The sequence below is a fragment of the Panthera leo genome, chromosome B3, assembly GCF_018350215.1.
Source record: "Panthera leo isolate Ple1 chromosome B3, P.leo_Ple1_pat1.1, whole genome shotgun sequence".
Taxonomy (NCBI): domain Eukaryota; kingdom Metazoa; phylum Chordata; class Mammalia; order Carnivora; family Felidae; genus Panthera; species Panthera leo.
In genome coordinates, this window is record NC_056684.1 from 30,009,372 (window position 1) to 30,030,994 (window position 21,623).

General features: G+C 38.3%; 1 protein-coding gene and 1 pseudogene across 16 annotated transcripts in view; one reads left to right on the forward strand and one right to left on the reverse strand.

Annotated features, from left to right (window-relative positions):
* Nucleotides 1-21,623, reverse strand: part of PEAK1 (pseudopodium enriched atypical kinase 1) — a 370,979-nt gene that overhangs the window by 41,315 nt on the left and 308,041 nt on the right. For all 16 annotated transcript variants that reach the window (XR_006203423.1, XR_006203424.1, XR_006203422.1 and 13 more), the window contains one exon: nucleotides 8,254-8,447. Coding sequence is in view for 13 of the 16 variants with exons in the window: in XM_042941327.1 (XP_042797261.1) it covers nucleotides 8,254-8,447 (194 nt within the window). In the remaining 3 variants the exon portion in view is untranslated. The remainder of the gene's footprint in view (nucleotides 1-8,253; nucleotides 8,448-21,623) is intronic.
* Nucleotides 18,011-19,710, forward strand: LOC122221758 (annotated as a pseudogene).

The following is a 21,623-nucleotide window of genomic DNA, read 5'->3' on the forward strand; positions in this document are numbered from 1 at the left end:
TTTTTTTGTTTGCTATTTACAAACTGAAGCTTTGTGGCAACGTTACATCCAGTAAGTCTATTGGTGCCATTTTTCTAACAGCATTTGCTACTTTGTGTCTGTGTCACATTTTAGTTATTCTTGCAATTTTTCAAACTTTTTCATTATTATTATATTTGTTACGGTGGTCTGTGCTCAGTGATCTTTGATGCTACTACTGTAATTGTTTTGTGGCACCACAAACCACACCCATATAAGATAACAAACTTAATAGGTTAAATGTGTTCTGACTGCTCCACTCATCAGCTATTCCCTGGTCTTTCTCCCTCTCCTCAGTCTCCGTATTCCCCGAGACACAGCACTATTGAAATTGGGCCAATTAATAACCTTAAATTGACCTCTAAGTTTTAAGTGAAAGGAAGAGTTGCACATCCCTCGTTTTATTTTATTTATTTTATTTTTTTTTTAACGTTTATTTATTTTTGAGACAGAGAGAAACAGAGCATGAACGGGGGAGGGTCACAGAGAGAAGGAGACACAGAATCTGAAACAGGCTCCAGACTCTGAGCTGTCAGCACAGAGCCCGATACGGGGCTTGAACCCACGGACCGTGAGATCATGACCTGAGCCGAAGTCGGACGCTTAACCGACCGAGCCACCCAGGCACATCCCTCATTTTAAATCAAAAGCTAGAAATAATTAAGCTTAGTGAGGAAGGTATATTGAAAACTGAGGTAGTCTGAAAGCTAGGGCTCTTGCATGAGTTTGTCAGGTTGTGAATGCAAAGGAAAGCCTGAAGGAAATTAAAAGTGCTACTCTAGTGAACACACACATGATAAGAAAGTAGAACAGCCTTATTGTTGATATGAAGAAATGTTAGTGATCTGAAAAGATCAAACTAGCCACAACATTCCCTTAAACCGAAGACTAATCCAGAGCAAAGCCCCAACTCTCTTCAATTCTAAGAAGGCTAGAGGTGAGGAAGCTGCAGGAGAAACGTTGGAAGCTAGCAGAGATTGGTTCATAAGGTTTAAGAAAAGGAGCTGTCTCCATAAATCTAAGCAAGGTGAAGTCAGGTTAAATAAGGTGAAGCAGCAAGTGCGCATGTAGAAGCTGCAGCTTATCCATAAGATCTAGCTAGATAATTGATGAAGGTGGCTACACTGAACAACAGACTTTCAATGTATATATTATGAAGATGTCATTTCAGACTTTCATAGCTAGAGAGAAGTCACTGCCTGGCTTCAAAGTTTCACAGGGCAGGCTAACTCTTTTGTTACGGAATAATGCAGCTGATGAAGTTGCATCCAGCTGCTTTAAGTTGAAGCCTGTGCTCATTCACCCTTCCAAATACCATAAAGCCCTTAAGATAAACTAAATCACCTCCACCTATGTTCTATAAATGGAACAGCAAAGTCTGGGTGACAGAATATCTGTTTATAACATGGTTTACTGAATATTTTAAGCCTACTATTTAGATATATTGCTCAGGAAAAAAATTCCTTTCAAAATATGTTTGTAATATCTTGTAATGCACCTGGTCACCTGAGCTCTGATGGAGGTGTACAGCAAGATTAAAGTTGTTTTCATGCCTGCTGACATAACATCCATTCTGCAACCCATGGATCGAGGAGTAATTTTGACTTTCAAGTCTTGTTATGTAAAGCTATAGCTGCCATAGATAATGATTCCCCCATGGATCTGGGAAAAGCAAATTGGAAACCTTCTGGAAAGGATTCACCATTCTAGATACCATTAAGAACATTCCTGATTCATGGGAAGAGGTCAAAATACAAACATGAACAGGAATTTGGAAGAAGTGGATTCCAACCCTCATAGAGGACTTTCAGGAGTTCAAGACTTGTGTGGAGGAAGTAACTGCAGATGTGGTGAAAATAGCAAAAGAACTAGAAATGGAGCCTAAAGATGGGACAGAATGGCTACAATCTCATGACAGAACTTTAATGGATGAGGATTTGCTTCTTAGGGATGAACAAAGAAGGTGGTTTCTTGAGATGGAAACTGCTCCTGATTAAGATACTGTGAAGATTGTTGAAATGATAACAAAGGATTTAGAATATGACATAAGCTTAGTTGATAAAGCAGCAGCAGGGTTTGAGAAGATTGGCTCCAATTTTGAAAGTTGTGCAGTGTTTGTCTTACGTTAAGAAATTGCCACACCCACCCCAGCCTTCAGCACCCACCACTCTGATCAGTCAGCAGCCATCAACATCAAACAAGACCTTCTACCTGCAAAAAGATTATGACTACTGAAAGCTTATATGATGGTTAGCATTTTTTAGCAATAAAGTATCTCTTAAGATACTCATAATATTTTTTAGATATAATGCTATTGCACTTTTAACAGACTACAGTATGGTATAAACATAACTTTTACATGCACTGGGAAACCAAAAAATTGATTAGATTTGCTTTGTTGTAGTATTTGTCTTACTGTGGTGGTCTGGCACAGAACCTGCAATATCTCTGAGATATGCCTGTGTTAGAAAAAAAAACACAACATCAACTGATTAATAGAACACATAAACTGGGACTTGAAACTTTCCTATATGAAATTTCCTCCTTTCCTTAAGAAGGGCTTAACTTCCCCTAATCTGGGAATATTATAAAGTCAAATGCCAAATTCACTTTTGGTTCATTCATTCAAACATGTTCTTAGTACCTACCACATGTTTTAGATAATGTGCTAGGTTTTAGGCACACAGAAAGAAGAGCAAGCCAAGAATCTGTACATAGAGACTTGATAGATCTTTCTAAAAAGGAATGTAAAGAGTACTCAATTACAAAGTGAATGAAGGAGAGCTAAAGCCACTGATTTATTTCTAACAGAGTAGAAGTTATTATGAGCTCCTGATTTTACTAGGTTGATAAAGTAGTGGGGTGTGCCACATAAAAAACTAGCAATATTTCTTCTAGACATCTTGAGATAGACATAAGAAACATGGGGAAAATGTTGAAGGTCTGATTGAAAAAACATTCTATCATTTCTTTGGGAGATCATTTTGGGTGGCCTGCTAAATTCAGTTTGGGGTTGATTAAGATGTTATAGATCAGAGTTTGTTCAGTGATCTCCTATCACCATCACTCAGCGTAAAATCAACACTCTGTAAGGGGCAACCTTCTTAAAGAGTTTTCAAGTTACATTCATCAGTTGATGGACATTTAGGCTTTGTCCATCAACTGATGAATGGATAAAGAAATTGTGGTTTATATACACAATAGAGTACTACGTGGCAATGAGAAAGAATGAAATATGGCCCTTTGTAGCAACAAGGATGGAACTGGAGCATGTGATGCTAAGTGAAATAGCCATACAGAGAAAGACAGATACCATATGGTTTCACTCTTATGTGGATCCTGAGAAACTTAACAGAAACCCATGGGGCAGGGGAAGGAAAAAAAAAAGAGGTTAGAGTGGGAGAGAGCCAAAGCATAAGAGACTCTTAAATACTGAGAACAAACTGAGGGTTGATGGGGGGTAGGAGGGAGGGGAGGGTAAGTAATGGGCATTGAAGAGGGCATCTTTTGGGATGAGCACTGGGTGTTGTATGGAAACCAATTTGATAATAAATTTCATATATTAAAAAAAAAAGAGTTTTCAAGTTACATAAAGACCAATATGATTTTTGTTAGTAGACAACACAATAAGACAAATACAAATCCCCCAGATAACTGATTCTTTAAAACAGTGCTGTCCAACAGAACTTTCTGTGATGACAGAAATGTTCTATATGTGCATGTCCAACACAGTAGTTACTAGCCACCTGCAGCTCCTGAGTACTTGAAACGTTGCTAGTGAGTCTAAGAAACTGAATTTTTATTTATATTCTAAGGAATGTAAATGTAAATAGCCAGATGTGGCTAGTAGCTACTGACTGTATTGGATAGGGCAAGCTCTAGAATCTAATAATTAAACCAGTTTAAACAAAATAAAGTTTGCTTTATTTATGTTAAAGACAAGGAAAAAGGCACCCATTAACCACAGTGAATGATCTCTAAAGTGAAAAAAAAAATGGTTCTAAGGTATGGTTTGCATAAATTAGTAGCTTTGTGAAAGAATGGTTGAATCACAACAGCTCTTGTTACACTACAGTGGAGTAACGACATTGTATCCTGGGTGGGGGTCCAATGGGAGATTCTGAGGTTGGGTAATTAAAGCCTATTCCAGTTGAGTTTTTTTTTTCTTTTAACTTATTAGTTTTCAGAACTATCTAAGAAGTGGGGGGACTACAAAACAAATCCAAACTGTATCCCTTTGTTGGTATAATTAGCAGATGTTGGGGGAACTGGATCTGTCATAATGACATTACTATTACTTGTCATCTGTCTTCTGGTCTCTGTTAGCCACTTTGGGATCCCGTATCCTGTATTATATTCACAACTTCAGTCATTAGTTGTGTAGGCAACTGACAACTTTTTGAATTTATATATTTTTTCCTGCTTACTCAACATTTCTAATAAACATTTTAAACTATTTCCACTTTATTCTACGTTTTCTGGCTAGCACATCAAATGTATTTGAAGGAGAAAGCAACAGCATATCTTTGGGATGAAATAAAGGAACTTATAATTATGAAGCACCTCTGTATACCAAGTTCTTTTACAATCAGCCCTACAAAGCAGATGTTACTATTCTCTCATTTCAGATGAGGAAACTGAAGCTCAGGGATGTTAAATAGCTGACCTATGATCATACAGGTGGGCAATGACACAGCTGTTATATGAACCAAAATCTGGTTGATCTTCCAAACTTAGGATTTTTTCTACTATATTACACTGCTTCCTAGGTCCACTTTACAATGTAATTTTCAGAAATAAATTCCACAGTAAAAATAATGGTAACCCCTAACTTTCCTCTGTCAATTTCTTCCACTGGTCCATCCATCCTCTGCCTCATATGAAAAAAAAAAAAAAAAAAAAGAAAAAAAAAAGAAGAAGATGAAAGAAAGAAAAGCAAGCAAGCAAGCAGTACTAGATTGGTTCTAGACTATTTGAAAGGTTCTAAAGCGATTACATTAAGAAGTATTGCTTCTTTTCAGTTTTTAAACACAGATTTTTAAAAAATAAATCACAAGAAATTAAATCACAAGAAATTACCCAAAAGGACAGTTGAAAATTTTCTGAAAATGATTTATTGAAAATATTGAAAAAGGTAAGTTCCAAATGCTTATTTGGAAATCTAAAATACTTATTTCATTAGGGAAAAAATAAGAACAAAAAAATTGAAACCCCTGAGTTGTAGAACTGATGGTGTCAATCCTATCTATTACTCAGTTGTTTTATTCACACAGACCTTCCCAAAGGAGCAACTAACCATGTGATGTGTCATATGCTATGGAATCAAGTATAGCCACTTAAAACACTTAAGGAAAATAAGGCAACATTTTATGAGCATCACCTACCACTTTTAAAAGTAAAGCAATAGGCTGAAAGAATGCTATCCTTCTGATGGGGCATCTATAACCTAGTATTTTTTGTATTCTAAGTAATCATAATATTTTGAAAAATTCTTAAATTTTGTGTTTCAGAGTAGATGACTTAGAAAACAAAACAAAACAAAACAAAACAAAAACAAAAACGGGAGACAGCTGCAGTCCTTTAGTTTTTACAAGAACTTAGTGGTTATGACCATTATAGTTGAGGTTAAGACCAACTGAGTTCCAATCCTGATGCAGTCCTTATTGGTTCTGTGACTTGGGACAAGGCACTCTGACTCATTTTCCTCATCTGAAAAATGGGGATCTAAGTTCCTAAGGTTGTTGAGAGGATTAAATGAGTTAATATATGTGAGGTACTTGAAATACTCATATGAGGAATGCTCCGCTTTTTCTAATTACCTACATAACTGACAAGACAAATAAGATAAAATAAGTAACTTTAATTAATGTTGGCTGATGGATTTTTATTAAAAGATTTTTTAATTTTTATTTTTAAGTAATCTCTACACCCAACATGGGTCTCAGACTCACAATTCCGAGATCAAGAGCTGCATGTTCTACCAACTGAGCCAGCCAGGCACCCCAGCTAGTGTGTGTGTGCGTGTGTGTGTATTTTTAATGTTTATTTATTTCTGAGAGAGAGGAAGAGACAGAGCACAAGTTGGGAAGGGGCAGAGAAAGAGGAAGACACAGAATTCGAAGCAGGCTCCAGGCTCCGAGCTGTCAGCACAGAGCTCGATGTGGGGCTCAAACCCATGAACTGTAAGATCATGACCTGAGCCAAAGTTAGACACTTAACTGAGCCACTGAGGTGCCCCCAGCTAATGGATATTTTTAAAGAGATGCCATAAGATGCCATATGATCAGTAAAAATTAGTATATATTTTACTGAGGATATCATAAAAGAAATTTGGTGCAGTAAGAACATCTGAAAGATATGCTGATACATTATGCTGTCTGAGAGTATACTATAGGAAATAAGCAGTAAATTTTTCATCTTATAAGATGCTTCATAAAACATAAAAGAATGGGAAAAGTTGAGTAAGCTGTTTCACTATAAAATCTCTTCCAACTGGAAAATGGTATCTAAGACGGTTGCTTGGGTAAACTAATATATTCTCCCCAACACCTAAATCATACAAGTCTCCTAGAACTTAGAATGGAAGTCTTTTCCTTACAGAATGTATTTTCAACTGCATGTGCATTGTTACAATGAGTTTCTCAAAAGGACGTATTAGAGCATTTCTCCTACAGTGTTACCTCAACCTTTTTGCCTTAAGGGCTCATTTATCTCCAACTACACTAGCTGATCTTAAAATAATTCTTCCTTACTAAAACCTGATGAAGGAAAAAGACAAAGAAAGAAGATGAGAAACTAGGCAGAAGAAGGCTTTTATGCGCCACCGATTTCTACCAGTGTAAGAGTTGGTCAGAGGTCCATAAGGATCTTGCCAGTGCTGCACATGTGGTAGTCCAACTCATGCTATTCCCCTCTCTCCTGACTTCATGGGAGAATAATAATGAGAAATCCTTATCCAGCCCTAGGCTTTGCTTTTTAGAAGAAAGGAAAACTATGAGATGCTCAAGGAAGGAGGATAGATCGAAAGTCACTGGGTACTCAAGGAAGAAGAGTGAAGATGATTGGAAAACTGAGCATCTTTGTATTGGCAGGCACCTTTGAGGTCATTTAGTCCACCCTCTTCGTAGGATTCTTCTTCACTGCATCTCTGAGAGATGGCCCTTCAGCCTCTCCTTAAATACTTCCAAAAATTAGGATCTTCTTTCTTTGAGTCAGCTTGCCCCAAGCCAGAAATCTGAGACATAGATTCATCACAGATTCTTCCCATCATTCATATCGAAGTAACCACTAAGCCTTATGTATTTTGCCCCTTAAGTATCTCTGAAACCTGTCTTGTTCCCCTTCCCACTATCTTAGTTGAGGCCTTTCTCATCTTATGTGGTCGTGCCAAAGTATCCAACTACTAGATTTTAGGCTACAAATACTTCACTTCTAATCCATCCTCTCACAGCAGCCTGTAGAGTAGACGTTCTAAAATGCAAATTTAATCACATTATTCTGCTTAAAACCTTTTGATGAAGGGTTACTATCACAAAGAGCAACAAGTCTAAGGTTTTAGCTTGAAATGTATTATCTCATTTAACTCTTCAGTTCATATTTTAGCACCACTAAATGGTTGTGGTGTCCATGTGCACCAAGCTGGTTCATACCTCCATGCTTTTGCTCCTGTTGCTGCTTTGGGTTGGAATACTCTTTCCTCCCTCTGTCAACCAGCTAGATCAGTTCAAGAATTACCTCTAGGAAGGCATCTTTTGACACCCTCCCCTGTGTAACATAAAAGATATTCCATGTGTATCTCTATCACTGCATTTATCATATAATACTGAAATCATTAACAAGTTCATCTCTTTTCCTCCAGGTGAATCCCTCAAGGCAGGGACCATGTCACACCCTTAGCACATGCCACAGGACTCACGGTAGCAGGTGTTCAATATATGCCCAGTAAACACCAGGACTTTTTCTGATGTGAATTAAAATTTCTGGCTCCACACTGGTGCTATATGAAAGGCTGAATCATTATGTTGCACAACTGAAACTAATATTACACTATGTTAACTAATTGGAATTTAAATAAAAACTTTAAAAAATAGGGAAAAAAAAAAGAAAATACATGGCTCTAGTGTCTAGTGTTTGCTCCATGCAGCAATAAAAACCATCTCTCCAGGGAAATATAGCATTTGGATAGTGCATAAAAAGGAAAGGTTTAAATATTATTTATATGACATTTTTACTTACCTAAGTTGCTATAGGTTGCACTACAGGGATTCAGGTCAAGAGTATCTGAAACATCTTCTTTTTCCTCTTCCCTTTCCAGTTCAGGTAGGGGCAATGCTGCTGGGACAGAAGCACAGCCTCCATCATCTTCCCTCACAACAACAGATCTTGGATCCCGAGGAGAAAAATCCTCTGTCACTTCATGGGTTTTGTGACTGAAACAAAATCACACCATGGTTATACTGGCATTCAAAGGTCTTGCTAAAATTTAGATTTATAGAAGGCATTTACTTGCCATAAATGTAAATAACTAGCCCTAGAGTCATAACAAGGGGTCATAAGCGCTCAAATACTTGTCTGAATAGAAAGCAGTCCTTCGTGCGGGCTGATCCTTCTATTTATCTTGATCCAGACATATTGAGAATCCAGTTTGGTAGAGGAGGTATGGTAAGCTCAGAGGGAAGCTTGAGAATAAGAAGGTAAGAAGAGAAAATTTTTTTTTTAGGCAGAAGGTGGTGATGATAGTGGTGAGAAAGCTGAATGCTTCACTAATTAGACACAAAATACACACATACTTAGTGAACTATTTAGCATACTTACTATACTACAGTACATAACACTCTAGCAAGTATCAAATACTTTATATATTTACTTTATTTAGTATATAGTATTTACTACACACTAAAGTATTTAGTAAAGGATCAGGAATCAAGTTGAGATTAGACTAAATAAGGACGTTAAGCAAATGTCTTAGTAGGTAAACTGAGGCCAGGACAGTCTTGTTGCCAGGAGGACAGAAGCATCAACCTTTGCCTGCATGCATGCATGCAGCAGCAAGGCAAATGGAAAAGAAAGTTCTGTATTCTAGTTAATCTTACCTATTAAAATGAATCTGAAATATCCTATTAGCCACATACCACAATGTGGCATATCCATAATACTCTGTGTTTCCAATCTTGTTTCACTGCCGCCTGCTCATTTGCGTATAGCTAGCTTTTCCCCAGTTCCCATTCTACCTGACCTATCTATTCTGTTGCTATTAGTACAAGGGGACGAAATGGTCATTAAATGTTGGTAGAAAAAACTGGCCTAGTTAGGAAATCTCACTGGGCCATCCAACAAAATAAATTCAAAATCAAGCATTTTTAATGGTTTCTGAAAGTGTTCTTACACTGTCATATACTCACCAACTCTTCTTCCTGTATTATTTTTTTTTTAGTGGGCAAAGAGAAAGAGGCAAATATCCTACATACTGTTTACATGTTATTTCTGGATTTTCAATTGGCAGTGAATCATGGTGATATTTACAAGTTCTTTAAAAGAGGTACTTTGATCATGTGTCATCAGAACATATATCACCTGTGGATTTGAGGGAGTAGATCTGAAGAAGCAGTACCTCCTTATCAATCTTTCATTATGGAAATTATGCATGTGTCTGAACAGAAAACAGGCCTTGAAGTCTGCTGGATATTCAACTTCAAAAATACTCCTTCAAAACTGGCAGAGCCAGAGGTCTCTATACACTGGGAGTGAGCAATGAGCTAGAGGTTCCTTTATGGTACCACTCTCAGGGACAGTGGTAAAGTGGAAAAGCACCACTGGTAAGGCACCACTCTACCAGCAGCCAGTAGGGTGGTTCATGTAAAGGAGGCCTCACACAGTAAAAGCATGCTGCCTCTAAATGGGCTGCTCTATGTCATCAACCCAAAAGAAGGGCTGCAAACAAAACTAGTTTCTCATAATAGGGATCATAAAACTAAGGTAAGAAGAGGCCTCTACTTCCATTCATTAGTAAAGACAAAGGAAAGTGACATTTCTGAGACTCTCTTGGACACCACTTAATGTAGATCACTAAGTAGTTATCAACATGCTGCAGGAGAAGGAAAATGATGTTTACTGGGCAAAAGTTCATATAAACCATTTATGATTTCAGAGCAATAAACATAAAGGGACATTCTCTTCTCAGAGTCAATTTAAGATATTCCCTAAAATGTGGTTTTTAGGCTCCTCATCTCCACAAACTTGCTCTTGCCTTTTCTCCTTCTTCACCCAATCTCCTCATTGTTACCAGAAAGCTCTCTTTTCCGTTATCAAAAAGGATTGGTAAAGGTTGGTTCAGAAACCACAACTCTACACTCACCTGTCTGTTTTCCTCCCAAGGAACGGGCTATGTACAATGAGCCTCAGCTATTGTGAAAACCACAGCAAGAGTTGCTGCTGTTAAACTGTGAGGAATTCCCTGGGCCTGTTCCCACATACATGAAACACAGCTCTGTGCTCTTAAGGGCTTCTCAAAACAAAATATGGATGTTAAAAAGTAAGAAATGTAAAAGACTCACCCACTGTACTCACTCATACAATTCCCCATTAAAGGATATTTTACAGGGCCTTCTTTGGTCTGTTAACCATGTTCTAAAGCTCTGATGTACCCGAGGTCCAACTGAGCTCTGGAGGACTACAAGTAAGATACAAGTTTCGAATTCTGCACCTTAATATCATCCACTGCACCTTGACCTTTACCTTATGGGTTTGGTCTGGGAAATGTGCCAAACTACCTCTGGGAAACTAAGCAAAGTGAAAACTAGTTTTATTAACTCTTTGAGGACCAGCACAACACAATCTATATTCCACATAAAGATTAGTTTTCATAAGCACATGTTAAAATAAGTACACTGGCATATTAAACCACCAATTAAAATAATCATCAGCTATCAAGAACTACACAAAGAGAATTGATGAAAGTAAAATCACAAGGAATTGCGAATGGATGCTAAGATCAGCATTTACTGTGACAGCAAAGTCTAAAAGGAAGGATTTTTTTTGAAAAAATGCATCAATGGTATGTCACATCCTAATGCTTGAGAGAAGAACACCTCTTTGTATGATGAAAATGGTAAAAGAGATGGGAAAGGGAGAGGTTTTGAGAGTTCAAGCTTAGAAGTGGTAACATGCTAGGACTAAAAAATGAAAAAGAACTGAGAACAGCATCAGAGAAGGTTGACTCAGACACTATTTATCAATAGACAAATTGTCTAGGAAGAAAGAAGGAAGTAAAAATCTGACAAGTTATCTAAGGCATATTAATTTTATAAGGGAATATAATTTTTCACCATTGATTTCTTTCATAGATATAAAATCAGAAAACCCTCCCAAATAGTAAAATGACACTTTCCTAGATACAAACTTTATCTCCTAACAAAATAGTTCACCACCAATATTTCGTCGAGAAATGTTTAAGATAATAGGGAAAACATCAAAATGGGAATCAGAACTCAGGTTCTGATTACTTGATCCTCTGTACAAACTGGAGGACAGCATCAGGAAGGAGATAATAAAGAAAATGAAAATTTCCCCCATTTCATCCATGAGACAGAAGGTAAAAAAAATCTTCAAAATGAAATTACAAAAAAGCTACTAGAATTTCTAATACACTATATCTTAGCATATCTTGAAATAACAAATATGACCAGGATAACTAGATTTTTTTCCAGGTAAGTACAATTTGATATTCATTACTGTAAAACAGAATTGTTAACTGGTATATGGCTCACAAAGAGGAAGTTAGCGCTTTTCTATTTCTATTTTTTTTTTAATTATTTTTTTTTTAACATTTATTTATTTTTGAGACAGAGCATGAACGGGGGAGGGGCAGAGACAGAGGGAGGCACAGAATCAGAAGCAGGCTTCCAGGCTCTGAGCCATCAGCCCAGAGCCCGACGCGGGGCTCGAACTCGCAGACCGTGAGATCGTGACCTGAGCTGAAGTCGGACGCTCAACCGACTGAGCCACCCAGGCGCCCCTCTATTTCTACTATTTAAATTCATGTTGAAACAATCCCTAGTTCTATAGTGCTATGAGGAATGTCTATGATTACTATGGTGTTGAGTTCTAGGTCCTTAATTGTCAGGTTGAGTCAAACCAGACTTAGCCTACTCTTTTACTGGACCCTCAGCATCCACTCTGCATTCATGATGGAAGACAACACAAGTTTGCTGGTACCTCAAACTCTTTGACCGACTTTTTCATTAATGACCAATTTGTAATTGAGATTTGGTATGTTTGACCTGACACTTCAAAAAAAATCACATCATAATCTCCACAAAGAATTCTCATTTTCTGAATGTGGAGAATGAATTTAAGGTGTTCAAAGGAAACTGTAACACTGTTACAGATTTGTCTGCTCTACAAATGAATCCCTTGGTAAGGTTAGCTCTCATCAGTCTACAGTATTCATACATAATTCAAAGCTGCATAAGCCATCTCCTGTGGGAAGCTCACTTGGCTTACCCAGGTGGTAGGATTAATCATTACACCATCAAACGAAATAATGTTGTTTTTTCCCTGGCAAATCCGTTGAAGACAAATTTTTGTAAAAATTCTGTTAAATGTCTAAATGCACTTTTTAAAACGCAAATCAAATTCTACATTAGAGTCCTTTATGTATCCAAGTATTTCCACAATTTCAGTTCAACTTTATCTTCAAATTCAACTACCTTCATTCAGCTTCAGAAGGGACCATAAACGAAATCAGGCTTCTACAGAGACCATCTGCCTCTTTGGGCAAATGGTATTCTAAATTCCCATTTGCCAGCTCTCTTCGGCAATGACATTTGTCTATATTTGCCCAAGACAGCCAATAAACAAATGTGTGATTTTTAAAACCTCTTTTTATTCCTAAAATTCAAATCAAAGCATATCCAGAGATAGCATTTCATAGTTTTGTTAACTGTTTCAGACCTGCTGATTTCTGCGGTTGCTGGGGATGATGGACTTTTGCAGAAATGGAATATATACTAACACATGAGGAGAGTTCAAAGTTATCAAACCCCACACCTTCAATCTATTGGAAGCAAACTCCATTTTTCTGTTCCTGCCCCACCAATGTGACATTTCTTAATCCTATCTTAGTTTTCAGGTCTTCAACCTGATTTTGCTACACTTTCCAATTACTGGCATTCTCAGGTAGGAAAGTGTTGTGTCCATTGATCACTATCTTAGTGTCTCCAATTTTCCACTAAGCCTTCTGTGGTCTTTAACTGAAAACTTCAAACTTCTCCTGAACTGAGATTAACCTTTAACTGAGATCTGATGAGCTCCTGCTAATATGTCTAACAGAGTCTGGTCAAACACACCAACTCTTACTGGTGAATGAAGTGGCTAGGTCTTAGAATGGGGAAGACTGGCAGCCACGTGCAAGGTCTTGAATAGACTCTAATTTTCAGATACTGCATGGTTTCACTTCTTTTTTTAAACAGATGTGAATAGCAAATTAAAAGTGTCTTTAGGCACTAGACCGCAAGAGAGTGAAGTAGATAAAAACACAGGTCACTGTAAATCACTGTCATCTTCATAATGCCAATAAAAATTACAGTTTTAAAATTGTATGAAATACAAAGTCAGAATACTATCTGTGCAAATTAACAGAAAAGATAAATTAATCTTGGAAAAGAGCAATAAAAGAAGGCTGTCTTTTTTAATAACAGGGTTATAGAAGGAGCTTCTCAGTATCACCATTTAGGCCTTGGCTCACTTCTAAAGAATGGTGTGAGATACTGATGTATATTTCCTGAAAAAGCAAGATATGAAAAGAAAATGCAGGCCTTTCTACTAGAACTACCCTAGGGAGGATATGGAAGTCATTTTTTGGGTCCTTGACTTTTTACCCATGCCCAGAAACACTGGAGAAGCAAGTCACTACACATTTTCCCACCCTCCTCTTATCTCCCTCAACTGTCCATCTGCCCTTCAAGTCAGAGGATGGAGATGATTTTGTATACTAAACTCTCCAAAAACATTGGGGGCTCAAGGAGGGCATGGGAACCAAAACCACTCAGAGCCTATTCCTACTTGACACTGTACAAGCCACACACTTTTCCATTTAATTCACGAAAACATCTCAGGAGGTAGATGCAATTGCTTTCATTTTACAGATGGGGGAACTGAGATTGAGAGCAGTGAAGTGAACTGCTCAAGATTATAAGGAAACTTCGGTAGTAGAGTCAGGATCTGAACCGGATACTCTCCTACTCTGACATCCACCACACTGGCACCATAAGGCAAGCTTGGTATACTGTAAAGACTCAACAATAAATGCTTATGAAGATGAAGTAGAGTGTTTTAAAAAGAATACAGCTATTATTGCTCTACTTTTGAAAAATTCTAAACGAAGTATTTACATTGCAAAAGGATTTTTATTTATTTTTATTTTGAGAGAGAGCGTGGGCAGAGAGAGAGAATCCCAAGCAGGCTCCATGCTGTCAGTGCGAAGCTGGATGTGGGGCTTGAACTCATGAAACTGTGAGATCATGCCCTGGGCCAAAACCAAGAGTTGGACACTTAACCGACTGAGCCAACCTAGGTGCCCTGCAAAAGGATGTCTTTAAAGAGGAGCTGCTTTGGTAAAGAAAGACTGTGTTTATACATACATCACCACCATTGCCTCTGCATTTGTTGAGTTCTTGGTACTGTACTTAAATATATATTTCCTGGGCCGTCTGGGTAGCTCAGTTGGTTAAGTGACCAACTCTTGATTTTGGCTCAGGTCATGATCTCATATAGTGACATTAAGTCCTGTGTCAAGCTCCACGCTGGGTGTGGAGCCTGCTTAAGATTCTCCTTCTTGCTCCCTCTGCCCCCCTCCCCTGTTGTGTTTCTCTCTCTCTCTCTCTCTCTCTCTCAAAAAAAAAAAAAATCTATACATCTATATCTGTCTTCTAACAATAACACTCCAAGTAAGGCTTGCTATTCCTACAACAAGGGAATCACAATAGTAGCCAAAACTTATATAGTACTTATTATGTGCCTGTTCTAAGTCATGTTTCTCTAAAGTGGCACTACTGACATTTTGGACCAGATAATACTTTGTAGTGGAGGGATGTCCTGTACATAGTAGGATCACACTAGCATCTCTAGCCTCTGCTTACATGTTGGAACCACTCCCTCCTTCCCTAGTCACATGACCAAATAGTCTCCAGACACTGTCAATGCCTGGGGCAGGGAGGAGTGAGGCAAAATCCATCCCCCTTCTAACCTTCTACATAAATTATTTTAAGTCTCACAACAATGCACTAGACATATTATTATCTGTTTTACAAATAAAGAAATTATAGTCCAGACAGGTTAAGTCATTTGCCTCAGATAACACAGCTGCTAACTGGTAGAGTTGAGATTAAAACCCAGCAGTTCAACTCTAGGGTCTGTGCTCTAAACAGAGACACTATTCTGCCTCTCAGTTTATAGATGAGGTAACTAGAATCAGAGCTCAAGTGACTTGTCCAAGATGACAGAGCTAATAAGTGGTAAAAGCAGGACTGAAATCCAGGTCTGAGTGACTTCAAGGTCAGTGTTCTAAAATACTATACCAATTGTTACCAGACTTTAATGTGTCTAAGAATTACCTTGGGAACTTGCTAAAGATGCAGATTTGTGGCTCCCACCTCTAGGGAATGATTTAACAGCTCTGGGGTATGGCCTGGGAATCTGCATTTATATAATTGCCCTAGGAGATTCTAACACAGTTGGTCCTAGGCCCACACTCTGAGAAACTATTTTATAGCCTCCCTCCCCACCAGAGATACCAGGGCAATAAGTATAAAAGAAACAATGTGTAAAAAGTGAGTAAGAAAATTTTAAGTCAGGAGCATCACTGCTCAGAAGTGATATAGTAGAAAGTGGAAATAAAATAATTTAAGTAGTCACAGATGAGAGATTCATAATGGGCTCTTTAAAAAAAAAAAAGGGAGGGGGTATTTTGGAACCAATCCTTACCCTCTGAGATTTATTCTTGGAATACAATTATACAAACTCACAAAATGTTAGAAAACAGGGATTTGGCCTAGTATGATATTTACGGTTCTTATTTGAAGCCCTGGCTGGATAAAGTCTCCTCTGAAAGTAAGAAGCAGTAATAGGTCAAGTCTCCCAACATGCAGCACTACCTCAGTTCCTTGTATCAAAAGAGGACAGAGGTGAGCACAAAATGCTCACCTAAAATCTCTATTTTGTTCCACTGATCCTCTGTTCTACATCCTTGTGACCCATCAGGGTCATGTCTGGACTACCTGCAGGCCTTCAAGGCCTTTCACAATGAGGCTGCAATGTATGTTTCCATCCTTATTTCAAATTTTCTTTTTTTAAAAAAAATTTTTATATTAGATATAATTTATAGTCAAATTTGTTTCCATACAAATACCCAGTGCTCATCTCAACAGGTGTCCTCCTTAATGCCCATCACCCACTTTCTCTTGTCCCCCACCCCCCATCAACCCTCAGTTTGTTTTCAGTATTTAAGAGCCTCTTTATTTCAAATTTTCTAATACACAATCCTTCAGCTTCACACAAACCAAAGTATTTCTACATCATAATTCCTTGTCCCTTGGATACCACATTCTCCATCTTTGCTGAACCTACTTTCCCTTCCTAGAGTTCCCTCCCTTTTTCTTTCCATATATTTCAAACCCAGCCAGTCACTAAAGACTACTCAGGTCTCACACTGCTCACAACATCTTTGTGTCTGCAGGGACTCTTCCTTCTCTGAACACCCATAACAGGTGTTCTGGATGAACGTTTGTGTTCCCCCCCAAATTCATATGTTGAAGCCCCTAAACCCCAGTGTGACTATATTGGAGATGGGGCCTCTAAGGAAATAATTAGATTAAATGAGGTGATAAGGGTAGGGCCCTGTCAGATAAGATTGTATACTTGTAAGTAAGCTGGCCAGTCTGTGGTATTTTAAGGTAGCCTGAGCAGATTAATATAAAGGGACTGAGATTATAGCAAACACTCAGTAAACAGGTGCTGAATAAGTCAAATCACGTGGGATCTGGACAGCAAGGCACTGGAGAAGAGTATTACTAGGATCCTCTACAGGTTCTAGTGTGGAACAGGACATCTCCCTGATGCAGAGTGGAGCTACATCCATGTGCCAGCAGCACAGAAAGGCCAACGACTGATTCCTAGGTCTATATCCCCACATAAGAACTAGGAGTGGGGGTGGGAGCTATCAGCGTGCACTGCTGTCATTGTGTTGTTTTTTTCAGGCAAGCCTTTCTCCCTGCTATTAACAAATCACCATTATAGAAGCACCATATGAGGACAAACTGCTTGTCCTGGAATTAAACCTTTAAATATTATTACCTGAGGACTCTAATCAATACCTACTACAGTTATGTTAAATAATCACTGGCTCAAACTGTGGCTTAGAGGTCTGAATACAGGCCTGGAAATTAGAAACTCAAATTTCATTTCAGCTCTGTACCACTGCTTCTCGGTCCCTGTCTCCCATTATTCATCTAAAAAATGACTGTGGTGACATTTATAGGAGTGTGTATTAATTAGGAAATTCAAATAAAGTGCTTTTAAGAGAGTGAACAACTATGTTCAACTGTGCCAATGTTGAGTACTTTCAGACTGCTTGACAGCTCAGTGAATCAGTACACATCCCTTACTGGTCACAGACTTACCTTCTTGCACTCAGGCTGGCTTTATAAAAGACATGGCAGACACCAACAGACTCAACAACCACCACCAAGAGTGCAACAAAAATCACCTAGGGGTCAAACACCTCTAAAGTCAGAGTCTGGCTCTGCTACCTGCTTGCAGAGTGGCCCTGGGAATGTCACTGAGCCTGTTTCTCTGTCTTATAAAATAGGAAGAAGATGCACTGTCATAGATGTTGGGACAAATGAGATAATGTGAGTGAAAGTGTTTTAAGAATTATATAGTGCCCCTTCCTTGCCTCCGATGGCCTGCCTCAGCGCCCTGCCGCTGCCCCGCAGAAATGCTTTGATTACCCACAGTCCTTTGCCAAATTAGACCAGTGTCCAGGGCACTGGCTCCTCATCTCACTCAGGCTTATACCAAAGATGTAAAATTTGGTGCAGATGCCTGAGCCTTAACGCTTCAAGGTGTAGACCTTTTAGCTGATGCTGTAGCTGTTACTATGGGGCCAAAGGGAAGAACAGTGATTACTGAAAAGAGTTGGGGCAGTCCCAAAGTAACAACAGATGGTGTGACTGTTGCAAAGCCAATTGACTTAAAAGATAAATATGAAAATATTGGTGCTAAACTTGTTCAAGACATTGCCAATAACACAAATGAAGAGGCTGAAGATGGCACCACTACTGCTACTGTCCTGGCATGCTCTATTGCCAAGGAAAGCTTTGAGAAGATTAGCAAAGGTGCTAATCCAGTGGAAATCAGGAGAGGTGTGATGTTAGCTGTTGATGCTGTAATTGCTGAACTTAAGAAGCAGTCTAAACCTGTGACAACCCCTGAAGAAATTGCTCAGGTTGCTACCATTTCTGCCGATGGAGACAAAGAAATTGGCAACATCATTTCTGATGCAATGAAAAAGGTTGGAAGACAGGGTGTCATCACAGTAAAGGATGGAAAAACACTAAATGATGAATTAGAAATTATTGAAGGCATGAAGTTTGATCAAGGTTATATTTCTCCATACTTTACTAATACATCAAAAGGGCAGGAATGTGAATTCCAAGATGTGTGTGTTCTGTTGAGTGAAAAGAAAATTTCTAGTGTCCATCCATTGTACCTGCTCTTGAAATTGCCAATGTTCACCATAAGCCCTTCATAATTGCTGAAGATGCTGATGGAGAAGCATTAAGTACACTTGTTTTGAATAGGTTAAAAGTTGGTCTTCAGGTTGTAGCTGTCAAAGTTCCAGGTTTTGGTGACAATAGAAAGAATCAGCTTAAAGATATGGCTATTGCTACTGGTGGTGCTGTGTTTGGAGAAGGGTTGACTCTAAATCTTGAAGATGTTCAGCCTCATGACTTAGGAAAAGTTGGAGAGGTCATTGTGACCAAAGATGATGCCATGCTCTTAAAAGGAAAAGGTGACAAGGCTCAAACTGTATCCAAGAAATCACTGAATAGATATCACAACTAGTGAATATAAAAAGGAAAGGCTGAATGAACATCTGGCAAAACTCTCAGAGGGAGTAGCTGTGCTGAAGGTTGGTGGCACAAGTGATGTTGAAGTGAATGAAAAGAAAGACAAAGTTACAGATACCCTCAATGCTACCAGAGCTGCTGTTGAAGAAGGCATTGTTCTGGGAGGGGCTTGTGCCCTGCTTTGGTGCATTCCAGCCTTGGATTCAATAACACCAGCTAATGAATCAAAAAATTGGTATAGAAATCATTAAGAGAACCCTCAAAATTCCTGCAATGACCATTGCTAAGAATGCAGGTGTTGAAGGATCATTGATAGTTGAGAAAATTATGCAGAGTTCCTCAGAAGTTGGTTATAATGCTATGCTTGGAGATTTTGTGAACACGGTAGAAAAGGGAATCATTGATCCAACTAAGATTGTAAGAACTGCTTTATTGGATGCTGCTGGAGTGGCCTCTGTTAACTACAACAGAAGTTGTAGTCACCAAAATTCCTAAGGAAGAGAAGGACCCTGGAATGGGCGGAATAGGTGGAATGGGAGGTGGTATGGGAGATGGCATATTCTAATTCCTAGAATAGTGCTTTACCATTATTAATGAACTGTGAGAGAAAGCTCAAGGCAGTGCTCCTCAACAATAACTTCAGAGAAGTCAGCTGAAGGAAACGACTGAAGAAAAGGCTGGCTGATGGCTAAGAAAATCACTATAACCATCAATTACTGGTTTCAGTTGACAACATATAATAGTTTACTGCTGTCATTGTCCATGCCTACAGATAATTTATTTTGTATTTTTGAAAAGACATTTGTACATTCCTGATAACTGAATGCAAGAGCCATGTACCAATGTACTGCTTTCAACTTAAATCACTGAGGCATTTTTACTACTATTCTGTTAAAATCAGGATTTTAGTGTTTGCCATTACCAGATGAAAAGAAGGAGCCTTTCTGTGGAGAGTAAGACTAATTGTGTACAAAGTAGAGAAATGTCCAATTATGTGACAACCTTTGTGTAATAAAAATTTGTTTAAAGTTAAAAAAAAAGAATTATATAGTACATGTGGTTTATATATACAATGGAATACTACTTGGCAATGAAAAAGAATAAAATCATGCCATCTGCAGCAATGTGGATTGAACTGGAGGGTATTATGCTAAGTGAAATAAGTTAGAGAAAGACAGATATCATGTTTTCACTCATATGTGGCACTTGAGAAACTTAACAGAAGACCATGGAGGAAGGGAAGGGGAAAAAATAGTTTCAAACAGAGAGGGAGGCAAACCATAAGAGACTCTTACACACAGAGAACAAACTGAGGGTTGATGAGGGGGCGGGGGAGAGGGGAAAATGGGTGATGGGCATTGAGAAGGGCACTTGTTGGGATGAGCACTGGGTGTTGTATGTAAGCGATGGATGAATCACAGGAATCTATCCCCAAAACCAAGAGCACATTGTATACACTGTATGTTAGCCAACTTGAAATAAATTATATCAGAAAAAAAAAAACAAAAAATAAAACAAAAAAATTATATAATAAGATATTGGTATGTAACTTTGGATTCATTAGGCGAACAAGGAAACAAAGCTGACCCAGTAAGTGAGGGAAGTCTCAGCTGGATTCTTTACTTGGGAATATATTCATTATGAAACTCTAAGCAAGGCAGCTTACTTCTCTGGAGTTTTATCACCTTCCAGAAGGAAAGGAATGTAAAGCTGTCTGAAAACCACCCTATCATGGTGCACATAAACACAACTATTCTGCATCATTCTGTGATTAGGATAAAGTGAGAGATCAGTTTTCTCTAAAAGGATTACTTAAAAGTTCAATAGTAAGGACTTTATGAACTCATCTAACTTTAAGAACCGTATGTCAGCAAATGTAGATGTGATCTTTATAAATGCTTGTAGTCCAGAAGTTTCTTTAGAGCAAAGAATATATGATCAGGAGAGCAAGCAGCTATTTTCAGCTTCTCTCTCCAATTTTTTTTTTTTCTTTATGAGAAACAGGAATTTGATTTTCAGAGGCCATTCTGGTCCTAAGCATGAAAAGATGACTTTGATAGGGTTCTCTTAGCAAAGAATAGAGATAATGCAAATTAAGATATAACTGGAGCATAAGCATTTAAAAAAAACCTTAAGCTTCTAACTTTACAGAAAGAGAAGGACGTTACATTCTACCACAATCTGAAAAGTGCTCAGACTTTCTTTTTCCATACTATATATGCATACACATATGTCTATAAAGAGGTCTAGACTTTGGGTACTTTAGTGAGTAGCAAACCTGTATAGTGTTTGGCTAGAATGGACATAAGCCACTAGTATGCCTGACAACCACAGACAATTCAGGTATTTATTATAGCTTAGTTCAGAGGCTCAGTCAACTTTTTCTGTGAAGAGTCAGATAGTAAATAGTTTAGGCTTTACAGGCCACATGGTGTCTGTTGCACCTAAGGCTGCTGTTATAGTGCAAAAGTAGCCATA